Here is a 12,703-nt window from a genome sequence, read left to right as displayed (position 1 = left end):
AGCATCGAATACAAATGCCAGTCTTGGACTTACAAGAATTGGATGGCAAGACTCAAGACACCTTACTTAGAGTAGTACTTATCCAGTGTCACAAGTAAGGACCCATCTAAAACCGTTTGGCTTTAGATCATTATTAAGCTTTAATGAGAATGTTGCGAGGTCGGATGATGGATAGAGGGAGCATCCACCCGGACGTGTTCGAGTAGAGGACTGCAAAATGCGATAATTCAAGAATTTTTGTTAAAAAAAAAAAAAAGTTTATATTCATTTAACACATTTTATTGATTGGCTGAATAAGAGAACAAGGGGTGCACATGATTCATAACAGAATTGAAACCGGAATCGGTCACAACGATTCCTTAAAAGTAGAACCGGAATCGAAACTGAAACTGAATGTATATGAACCGAACCGATTCGGTTCCACAAAATTGTTGACTAAGGAAGATGATGAAGCCGTAATGATAACAAGACGACAACATCACGACGGTGTGTGGTTTTGAGAAATTAGAAACCAAAATCACCGATAAACAACCAATCAAAGTTCAACAGAGGACACCGATACAGAAGATGGGAGGAGACTCCTTCACCAAAAAAAGAGAAAACTTTACATTATGCTTTATTGCTTTTGTGGTTTCCATGAAGTCAATGACACCAAGTCCAATAATGGGGATCACGCGGGTGAGGAATCTGATTACTAAAATAGGCTAATTGTGACTGTACACTAGACAACTAAATATACAATATATGGCAGACAAACTTGACACTTCTTATGACAAAGAAAAAAAGAAAAAAGAAAAAAGAAAAAAGTATGGTTAGTAATATTATATAATTAAATATAATATATATATATATATATATATTTATTTATATATACTGTTCCGGTTTCGGCTCGATTTCACAAGTCTAGAACCGGAATCGAAATCGTAAGCACCGGTTCCAAATTTTCAAAATTGGGATCGAAATCAGAACTGTAAAAATCAAAACCAAAGTCCAATAATTCAGTTCGGCGCTCACGGTTTTACAAATTTTTTGTGCACCCCTAGAGAACTGCTAAAAGCTTTTCAAACCACAACATTGCAGATATAAAGACTGAGAGCAGGCCCACAAGTTACTGGACAGACAGACTAATTATGTATGTGTGTATGTGTAATGTGTACATGTAGATATAGTTGACCCAAAGTCGTATGAAACACTTTTTGGCAAGATATTATATATTTGGAGGTCTTCTTCTCCTTCTTCTCTGTCATCATCATTTTTGTTAATTGAGATTGAGGGATCCAAGATGTGGCAACTAATGAGGGACACTGGCATCACAACAAGACCATTGTTCCTCCTTTGTGTTCTGCTTCTGTTCCAGCTGTTACACAGGCCCTGTTTCTCTATTGGAGGCGATACTCTTTCAATGAACCAGACTCTGTCAGAGGGCCAAACCCTGGTTTCTCAAGGTAGCAATTTCGAACTCGGTTTCTTTACAAAAGGTACTCCACTTAGCTTCTATCTTGGCATATGGTATAAACATTTCGCTGAGAAGATCATGGTTTGGGCAGCTAACAGAGAAAACATGTTTTCTAATACATTTCCATTAATCCTTGAATTCTCTGAAGATGGTAATTTAATCCTGCACAGTCGTTTTGATAAAGATCCAATTTGGTCAACAAATTTTGTGTCACCAAAGTCAAATTCCACTGAAGCAGTGCTTCAGGATAATGGAAATTTTGTAGTTAGAGATGTTACAAATCCATCTATAATATATTGGCAGAGTTTTGATCACCCAACGGATACATTGCTGCCTGGTGCAAAGCTTGGCATCGATAAACGTACTAGCAAAACTCAAGTCCTTACTTCATGGAAAAATTCAGAAGATCCTGCTCCTGGTAAATTTTCTTTCGAGATAGATCGGGTTGAAAAAAATCAATATTTTTTGGAGTGGAACAACTCCAAAAGGATTTGGGGCACTGGAGTTCGGAATATTGGTCATAGTTTTAGCTCTAGTTCTGTTGTTGCTGATGGGGGAGAGTATTCTTTCAAATTTATATCAAATGAAAACGAAAGCTACCTTACATATTCTGTTTCCAATTCTTCTATATTTTTTAGACTTGTGATGGATATGTCAGGAGAACTCAGGCTGCTACAATGGTTTGCTGGCAATTGGGATTGGTGGGTAGTTTGGTCTCAGGGTTATGCTTCTTGCGGGGCATTTGGCATCTTAAGAGAGAGGTTCTGGGGCTCATTCTGTGAATGTTTGCCAGGTTATGAGCCATTCTCAATTGAAGAAACAACACTACTAAATGATTGGTCAGGTGGTTGTGTGAGCAAAACTCCATTGCAGTGCGAAAATGGTACTAATATCAATGCGATGACTGATGGATTTTCAAAATTTCCAAACACAACATTGCCAGAAAATTTGAAAGTACTTCCTGGGAGGGGCCCTGAATGGTGTAAATCAGCTTGCATGCAAAATTGTTCTTGCACGGCTTATACTTATAATAGTAGTGGGTGTTTAGTATGGGAAGGGGATTTATTGTTTCTACAAAAACTCCGATTTGGAATCAACACTAAACAAGATCTGTATTTGAAACTAGCTGCTTCGGACCAGCTTCCAAATGTTCGAGGTATGTGTCTGCAAATTGCAATAAATAAAAGTAACTTCTACCCAAACAGTACTTATACAGGGTTGTGTTTTGATTTGTGATTAACCGTGATTCTAACATACCCGTTTCAGGTGACAAGAAGAACTTGAGGGTGATCATAGCAGTGCCGGTTTCGCTAACACTAATTATTTCTGTTGGGTTCATATACTGTTTAATCAGGAGAAAGCTCAAACAAATAGGTATAAGCTGTAGCCACATAACTTTCTGCCCATATTCAAAGAAATCATTCATTTTGTAAGTAAATCAATTAGGAAATGATGACAAAACCTCTTTCAAGAGAAAAATTTAAGAATATGCACACTTAGAATTGAGTTGGACTATGTATGGACCACAAAATATCTTTTTTGCAACTTATTGTCGTTCTTAGAAGTGTGATTTCCAAATAATTGACAATGGCTTCTTGTTCTGTGATAAACAGGGGAGGAAGATTCAAGTGAGGACTTATTATTATTTGATTTTAGTGCTAGCGCTAGTGCTAATGCAGCTGCTGAGACAAACACCGGAAATAATCTAGGGAGAAGTGGGAAGAAGGATGTTGAGTTGCCATTGTTTAGCTTTGCGAGTGTGTCTGCTGCAACGGGTAACTTCTCCGCCGCAAACAAGCTCGGAGAGGGAGGGTTTGGACCTGTTTACAAGGTAAGGTTGAAGATATAAACTGAAGTGTTTTACCTTAGAACCAATAGCAATTTTCGAATCCCAAATTTAATGTTGAAAACTATTCATTAAGAACTTTAATTTCGACTTTAATCATCTTCTCAAATGAAATGACTTGGCCTCTCTAGAATCTTGCTGACAAGATGGCTTCCTCATCAGCAGTTACACATGTTTCTTAAACAGGGTAATTTACTCAAAGGGCAAGAAATAGCAGTCAAAAGACTTTCTCGAACATCTGGACAAGGGCTCCAGGAGTTCAAAAATGAGACACTATTGATAGCCAAACTCCAGCATCGAAATCTTGTTAAACTCTTGGGTTGCTGCATTGAGCGAGATGAAAACATATTAATCTACGAATATATGCCCAATAAAAGTTTGGATTTCTTCCTATTTGGTTAGTGTTTTCCGATATTTAATTTCTGTTTGAACTTAGACATATGGTATATGTTCAACATATATTTATTAATGTGTAACTCAAGGCAGGTCCAAACAAACAAGGGATGTTGGATTGGAGAACAAGTATTCGCATCATTGATGGAATTGCTCAAGGACTTCTTTACCTACATCAATATTCAAGGCTTCGTATAATTCATAGAGATCTAAAGGCCAGTAACATTCTTCTAGATAGCGAAATGAACCCCAAAATATCAGATTTTGGCATGGCAAGAATTTTTGGTGGTAATGAATCACAAGCAAACACAAACCGTATTGTTGGAACTTAGTAAGTAAAAGAAAATTTCTTTACTAACACTTACACAACTTATATATGATACATTAAAGAAATATCTAATGCGATTTATTCAAACTGGTTTTGTTGGATGGTAAAATTCAGTGGGTATATGTCCCCTGAATACGCAATGGAAGGCCTTTTCTCCATAAAATCTGACGTGTTTAGCTTTGGAGTATTGTTGCTTGAGATCATGAGCGGCAAGAAAAACACTGGTTTTTATCATAGTGACTCTCTTTTCCTCCTTGGATATGTAAGCACTTAGAATACCTTTCCTATCCTTTTTCTTTAAACTTCTTTTATGTAGCAAAATTGATGATTTAAGATTAAACTGTACATGGTGATTATAAATAATATAATTCAATGTTTCAGGCATGGGAGTTGTGGAGCGCTAATAGAGGGGTGGAGTTGATGGACCCACTATTGGGTAATCCTCCTTCTGCTACTACATTGTTGAGATATATTAGCATAGGGCTTCTATGTGTCAAAGGAAATGCAAATGATAGACCTACCATGTCTGACGTTGTCTCAATGCTTACCAATGAATATGCACCTCTACCAATACCTAAGGAACCTGCATTCTTTACTGGCCGAGGTGTGATGAACACGAATCCCCCACTTAGTAATGCTGAAAACTGTTCAGTAAATACTGTAACACTATCAATTATTGAGGCCAGACGAAATGACAATCTCATATCATATTCCAAGACATTTTTGTTTCAAATAGAAATCTTAATATGTTTGATTGTTCTATGAGATCTGGTATACTTTATCTCTCTATGCTTTTATTGTTATTTATTTTTGGGGTGTGATATTGATTCTTTTATCTAGCTATTGTAGCTTTCAGAAGCTATCTCTAGGATTTGCTTGCTTTGAAAGTATTTGAAACTAGAAATTTTACTACTGATGTCATGTTGGTCACCACCTCAGGCCCATCTGAATGTCTAATTGATGCCTCCCTACACACTATACCCAAACCTCCCCAATTTTTCTTCCTATATTACAAGAAAAGGCCTCTATAATTTGAAGAAATTATAATAAAAAAAAAAAATCTATTTTTATAATATTTAAAGTCAAGGTTCCATCTTTTTTCCTTTTCTTTGGACAACTAATACCTTCATAAACTTGTAAACTCTCCTAAGCCATAGGTATTGTGTATGATTCAACTCAACTAGTCTGTAAGACTTCAAGGTTCCATCTTGGCAATGCGTTCACTGAAAAGTAGAGCTGTAAGGCCTCAATCTTCTTCTAGAATCCTAACATGAAAATCAAGTACTCACTCGGGAAAGGTCCTCTCAATGCTCTTAACACTCCCACCGGATATGGATCGAAGTGTCTCACTACGGATATGGTCTGAAATGCACTTGGGACAACCCACTAAACCATCACTCATTTGAGATTGCCCTTAAAGCCTGTTTGGAAAATTTCCAAAGCGCTTTTACTATGACCCAAGTCCATCAAGTTGGGTCCTTTAATCCGGTTGAAACAAGCCCAAATTTGACTAGAAAATAAAGCCCATTTAAAATGTATTAATACAATACATTTTTGTTAATATGTACAGAAATCGAGAGTTATATGGATAATGCTTCAGTCCTGTCCATCAAGACAGATTGTCAACCTCTTATTGGAAACGTTAGTGTACAGGACACAATCTGTTTTGATAGGACATGACTGGAAGCATTATCCTATATATATTATTGCTATTACAAATTGTCTCCACAGAAAGAAATTTCTGGCTACACTGGGTCTTAACTTGGATGTTGGGGGTTTGGTAATAGATGTGGAGGGCTACACCTGTAAACAACTATAACAATCACATTTTTTTGTTTCAAATCAACGAATTTGAAATCTGTTGTTTGGATCAAATTGTATGGAAATATTTTGATTTAATTTTTGAAATCTATACCTTGTCATCCATTAATTTTGCAACTCAGTGGGTTCTAAAATTTTAGCCAACAGAAAGTAACTAATATGGATACACCACTCACAAGAGAATGGGAGTGAAGTGGGAGAGAACCAGAACTTGCACCTCTACCGACGCCAAAGCCGCCTGCTTTTCTTCCAGTCGACCGAGTGTGGCAAATTGTTGAGTAAACGGTCTAACAATTTCACAGAGGTTTCTTATGCCACAACTATTTGTTTCCAGAACCAGAACTATTTCGGTTATTAATTTGTTCTTTGAATATATGAATCCGTTCAATTGTTTTTTTCTTTGTAAATATTGATTCGCCTTATTCAGGAACAAATTGTTGGTATGAGAGGTATGTGCTTTAGGTGTTTGACTTAATGTGTCATAGACTCAAGATTGCCTTTTCATACCATGTCATGTTAGAAGCTTAGCTATGAGAATCTGACATTCCTCAGCACAATAAAAAACAAAAACAATGAGAATCTTGCCGGTGTTGTTCAGCACGGTTCCTATTTCATTCTTCAAGTTATGGAATAAATTTCTTTATGCTAGTTATCATAGTGAAAGTGCTGATAAGTATTACTGTAACTAATTGCGACAATGTTTGCATTAGTCAATTGTCTCTACTTCTAAATATACTCCCTATATGTTTGCATTAGTCTCTCTTTTTATGTCTTTTAGATGTAGAAAAATGATAAAAATTTCGAATCGATATTATTATTGACAGATGATTTAAACATCTTGAAAAGAGAGAGATCCGTCTTTATTCATCACTTAGACACTAAGGATTGGAATAGCTATAAAAAAAAATCGATCCTGTAGTTTAGCAGATATAATATATATTTCAACTAAAGGTGGAATAACTGGCATTGATTATATATGGGGGGAAATCTCTATATGTATATTATATTATACATAAACTTTCTCTAGGAGTTTGACCCATGCCTCATAGGTTGAAGATTGCCTTGTGGACACAAAGTCATGTAAGAGAAGTAGGGTATATTAAATCATGGGACTGTGTGCTCTGACTTTTCAACAGTAGGGTACATAGCAGGCCTACAAATTAATGGACAGATTGACAATGTTGCACAGAATGTTGCAATCAACATTCCGGCCTTTTTCGCCCGGCTCCATATTTCCACTGATTGTATATTATGTTCACATTTAATGCCAATTATTCCACAACTTAACCAATCAGTGGGAATATGGAGCAGGGGCGCCTAAGGCCCCAACCAATAAAAAAAAAGTCTCAAAATATTATAATTGTCTAATATATAATATATTGTAATTATTTCTTTATTGAACACTAATTCTAAATTATTTATCTCCTAAAATAAGTCTTCTTCTTCTTCTTTTTTTTTTTTTTTTTTTTTTTTTTTTTTTTTTTTCGTTAAACTTTAACCAAGAGAGAAATTATTTATCTCCTAAAATATCTCATTTTTTTTTTATTTCTCTCCTAAAATATCTCATTAATATTTTATTTCTTTGTCTATCTTATACTCTCTTTTTTATACTCGTTTTTTTTTTACACCAACACTGTATATATTTAATATTTTTTTGGTAAATTGCACCACAATTACTATGTAGCTGGGGAAATAAATAAACTTTTCATATTATCTTTTTCTAGATTTTTATTTTATTTATTTAATAATTAATATATTGCATAGTATGATATGAAAAGGCCCTCAAAAAGTAAGAAGGATGATTTTAAATTAATTATTATTTAATAATTAATATATTGCATATAATGATATAAAAATGTCACTTTTACTTTTTGCCTAAGGTCCCGATTTACAACGAGCCGCTGCTGTATGGAGCCAGGCGAAAAGGGCCGGAATGTGTATATATATTTATATATCACATATATAAATTACACATAGATAAACTTACTTCCCTTCATGTTCGCATTTAATGCCAATAATTCCACAACTTAACCAATCAGTGGGAATATGGAGCCAGGCGAAAAAGGTCGGAATGTTGAATACATCGATGTTTTTTTATCCTGGCAATAAGAAGAACACCCATACAACATTTACAAACACTGTAAAAAATGGTCATACAAATGCAAACAAATCATGAAACAACAAAAGAAAAAAAACTGAAGAATAGACTTCAGATTTGTTGAGAAACAAACTAACACACAACAACGGAAACTACCAAGAGGAAAGGAGTAACAAGCGGGAGTGACCCAAACGTCAGGCCATCATCAAGGCAACAACTCCAAGGCTTCATCCACAAGGCGCCGCTGACTGGGGAAAAAACCATCCAACCCCGCACAAGAAGGCGGTAACAACAAAACCTGACATAGATCAGAGATTTAGCCGGAGACAAAACAACATATCTACCTTGTCAAGCTAGAAAACCAGCCAAACAAAAATAGATTTAGCAAAACAACAGTAAAACGCACGTGAAACCAACCACCGAGTAAACTATTTACAACATGCCGAGTTTATTAAGTAGTGGGTGGCAAGGATCGACACCTCCCCACTCCCATAGGAGGGAGTGGGGAGCAAGCAGAAGGAAGAGAAAGAAGGGTGGCGGTTGAAGGGTTAGAGAGAGGAGAGAGAAAAGTTAGACAGAGAAAGTGTAACGACCCAAAATGATACAAATCATAAAAAAAATTTGGCATGACCTCTACTAAAAATCGTCCTATAACAACCTGCTAAAATACATAAAAATGCAATGGCCTCTCTTAGATCTTCAAAACTAATCTAACCTGTCCCAACATACAATGCAAATAATATAAAATATTCCTAAAACAACAACATCAACAACCTCCTCAAAATAGCCCATCATCATCATCCCATTCATTTAGAACAAAGGAGTATCTGTCTTATTCATAGTCCCATGCTCACATACTAGAATTTTACTCCAATTACATCAACTTACAGTCCATGAAGCAAAATTACAATAATAAGAGTTCATAAGTCTCTATACCGAATATAACAAACTAAGGTTTTACAAAAAATATGATAGAACTTAGATACAAAAATAACAAAATGATCCTCTAATCCAAATTAGGCCGACGGTGGAACGTCATCCGCCACTTCTTTCCCATGTCCTAAAAAGTGTTAAATAATAGGGTGAGCATAAAGCTCAGTAGAAATCGCCTAAGACATCAGTTTTGGACTCTCTTGAGCCACGTAACATGTAAAAGAATAGAATTGGAATCGAGGTCATACAATAGGGCTCATCCAACATTTTCAACTTAATAGGCAACAATCCCAATACTTAACACAATTCCACAATTGATGTGCATAATTTAAAATGTGATGTACCCGTCCCAATTCTGGTCCATATCGACCCAACCCACACTTTTTGGAAATCCGCTAACTGATTTTACCAAGGTGAGATTAATAACTATCCCCGGTTCCAAATCCAGCAATTGTTAAAGGGCCTAGTATTAACTTTTTCATGCCCTACACTGGGCCGTGCTCCCTGTAGGTCAAGCTAGCCCCGAACTCGCGAAATATGGTTCATTTAAAAAAAAAAAAAAAAAAAAAAAGTTCCCTTTTCTAAAAAAAACAAACTTCACTTTCTAAAAAATATCTTCTTTTCAAATCTTCTCCCAAAATTCCCCCTTTATGCCATGATATGCAATGCAATGACTTTCACCCTCAAAAGCTCAAATTCATCATTATAGTGAAAACCACATCATCATGGCATTTTATGGTAATCAATTAAAATTATGGCATATTTTAAAAATTCAATACAACAAGAACATTATTATCTCAAATAAATCATGTACAAGAATTATCCACAAGCAAGTTCACATGTAATTATATACACCATGTCATGCCATTAATTAAACATAAACACAAATCTCATATAACAAAAATCAAATAGCCCTTTAACACAAATTAAAACAATTCATGCTTACATTCATAAAAACCATAATTTCATATCAAAGTTTACAATAAAAAAAAAAATCACAAAAGGAATTAGAATTTGCTCAAATAAAAGGCAAAACTTAACACATTAGGGAGACCCCTACCTCAATCGGAGAGCAAAGACACAAGAAGCCCCAATTTAAGTCCAAAACCCTAGAATTTTGAAATCCCTAGAGCGCACCAAATGATGAATTACTTATACTCACACGTAGATCTCACTGAGCTCTTCAATTTATCGCAAACGGCACCCAAAAATTCTAAGTGGTTGAAGAGTAATCAAAGATAGAAGTTGTAAAAGAAAAAGAGAAAAAAAAAAATAATAATTCCAGCGAGAGAGAGAGCTGGTTGTGATTCTACCGAAGGTAATGGCTTTAGCCATAACCATTGTTATAATATCATGTGGGTCCCACCATTTTTTTTTTCTTTTCTTTTATAATTATCTTTAATAACATAAACTTATATATATTTATATATATGCAATAACTAATTCACCACCACACCAATTAACCTAATAATGCAAGAAACGCAATGAACCCGTGACACAACCCTCATACACAACAATCCCGGTAACGGGTCCCACTTGGAACCTTCTAGCCCGAAAAACAGAAAATGCCAAAATGGCGACCATTGCATTTCCACGAGCCCTAAACTTAAGAAAATGTCCCAATCAACTCTCTGACACACCCGACACACCCCATAGTGTCCGGCACGTAAAACGAGAAAAGACTAAAATACCCTCATAAAACAGAAAAATTTTAAAAAATAAAAAATGGCAAAAATCATAAACATTACATTCTCCCCAACTTCAAAAGATTTCGTCCCCGAAATCAAGCCATACCTGAGGGAGGAAACAACTCTGGATACTTGGAGCGAACCTCTTGTTCAAGCTCCCAAGTAGCCTCCTCAACTCCGTGATGCCTCCGAAGAACCTTTACTAACGGTATCGTCTTGTTCTTCAACTCCTTCTGCAGTGTGTCAAGGATCTGAACTGGTCCCTCCTCGTAGGAAACATCCTCATCAATGTCCACATCAACCCAACTCAAAATGTGAGATGGATCCGGCTTGTATTTCCGTAGCATCGATACATGGAAAATATTATGGACACTATCGATCTGTGGTGGCAATGTAAGCCCGTAGGCAACCTCTCTTACCCTGTTTAAGATTTCAAAAGGTCCAATGAATCGTGGAGATAATTCGCCACTCTTCCCGAACCTCAACAACCCCTTTTGTGCAGAAACCCGTAGAAAGATGTGGTCTCCCACCTCAAAGGATAGCGGCCATCTTCACCTATCTGCATAACTCTTCTATCGGCTCTGAGCTGTAAGCAATCTCTGCCTGATCAACTTAATCTTCTCGGTAGTCTCCAGTACAATGTCGGGTCCTAAAGCAGCTGTCTCACCCACCTTAGTCCAACATATAGGAGACTTACAAGGTGTACCATACAACGCCTTAAATGGAGCCATCTAAATACTCGTCTGATAACTGTTGTTGTAGGCAAACTCAATAAGTGAAAAGTGATTCTCCCAACTACCTCCCAAATTAAGCACACATGCCCGAAACATATCCTCCAAGATCTAGATGGTACTTTCCGACTGACCGTCTGTCTATAGATGGAATGTCGTACTAAAATGCAACGGTAAGCCAAATGCTACGTGAAGTCCTTCCCAGAACTTCGAGGTGAACTTGGCATCCCTATCTGAAACAATAGCCACTGGAACTCCGTGCAACCTCACAATCTTTTTCACATAGAACACACCAAGTGCCTCTGCGTCATCTGTTGCCTTAATAGGCAGAAAGTGAGCCGTCTTGGTCAATCTATTAATAATGATCCATACGACTTCATTTCCCCTTTGGGACTTTAGAAGACCTGTCACAAAATCCATAGCAATCTACTCCCATTTCCACTGTGCTACAGGCAATGGCTGCAATAAACCAGCGGGTCTCTGATGCTCGGCCTTCACATGTTGATAGGTAAGGCATCTAGCCACAAACTATGCAACATCATTCTTCATTCCATTCCACCAATATTATTTTCTCAAATTGTGATACATCTTGGTACCACCTGGATGAACTACAAAGTGTGAAGTGTGAAACTCCCGTAAAACATCATCCCGACAAACCGTGGGAGCAACTATTAAACCCTTGAATTGTAGACCTCCATCTGCATGCAAGGTCTAATCCTTCACTATCTCACCACCAGAAATCAGAGTGTGAATAACATCCAAATCCAGATCTTATCTTTGTGACTCAATCACTCATCCGATAAGAGTAGGCTGATCTACAAGACTAAACAAGAATGATGACTTACTGTCATCGTCATCATCAAAGCAATACAATCTCGTCTCTGCTAAATCCTCAAGCTTCTTCCATTTTCGAATAACTAAACTAGCCAAAGTCCCACGAGACTTTCAGCTTAAGGCATCAGTTGCCTGGATGATATTGCAAATCAAAGTTGTAGTCTTCCAAGAACTCAACCCATCGCCTCTATTTACTATTCAAGTCCTTTTGGGAGAAAAGGTACTTGAGACTCTTGTGGTCCTAGAACACCTCAAATCTCTCACCATACAAGTAGTGCCTCCAGCACTTCAAGGCAAACACAACCGCCATCAATTCAAAATTATGGGTAGGGTAGTTATGCTCGTGAGTCTTCAATTGTCGAGACCCACAAGCCACTACTTTACCATCCTGCAATAGTACACAACCCAAACCATCACGTGAAGTGTCACAATAGATTATATAACCCAAGCCACGCTTGGGTATCACCAACACTAGAGTCGTAGTCAACCTTATTTTCAACTTTTGAAAAGAAGACTCACATGCCTCATTCTATGCAAATTTAATCCCCTTCCGGGCCAATCTAGTCATAGGCGCT

At 36.8% G+C, this 12,703-nt stretch overlaps 1 protein-coding gene across 2 annotated transcripts; it reads left to right on the top strand.

The window, feature by feature from the left end:
• Nucleotides 1-1,187: 1,187 nt before the first annotated feature.
• Nucleotides 1,188-4,816, top strand: LOC132303658 (receptor-like serine/threonine-protein kinase SD1-8). 2 transcript variants are annotated; one of them, XM_059801004.1, is made up of 7 exons: nucleotides 1,188-2,612; nucleotides 2,723-2,830; nucleotides 3,070-3,287; nucleotides 3,468-3,699; nucleotides 3,789-4,026; nucleotides 4,138-4,285; nucleotides 4,405-4,816. In XM_059801004.1, the coding sequence occupies exons 1-7, from the start codon at nucleotides 1,283-1,285 to the stop codon at nucleotides 4,786-4,788; spliced, it is 2,658 nt and encodes an 885-aa protein (XP_059656987.1). In that variant the 5' UTR covers nucleotides 1,188-1,282; the 3' UTR covers nucleotides 4,789-4,816. The 2 variants fall into 2 exon arrangements, with proteins under 2 accessions (XP_059656987.1, XP_059656988.1); XM_059801005.1 differs by having other exon boundaries at nucleotides 1,189-2,612; nucleotides 3,489-3,699.
• The last annotated feature ends 7,887 nt before the right edge of the window (nucleotides 4,817-12,703 follow it).

The sequence above is a fragment of the Cornus florida genome, unplaced genomic scaffold, assembly GCF_030987335.1.
Source record: "Cornus florida cultivar Cherokee Brave unplaced genomic scaffold, ASM3098733v1 CherokeeBrave_3.0.0_Hap2_Chr04, whole genome shotgun sequence".
NCBI classification, from domain to species: domain Eukaryota; kingdom Viridiplantae; phylum Streptophyta; class Magnoliopsida; order Cornales; family Cornaceae; genus Cornus; species Cornus florida.
The sequence above is the reverse complement of the archived record's forward strand: the minus strand, read 5'-3'. Positions and strand labels throughout refer to the sequence as shown.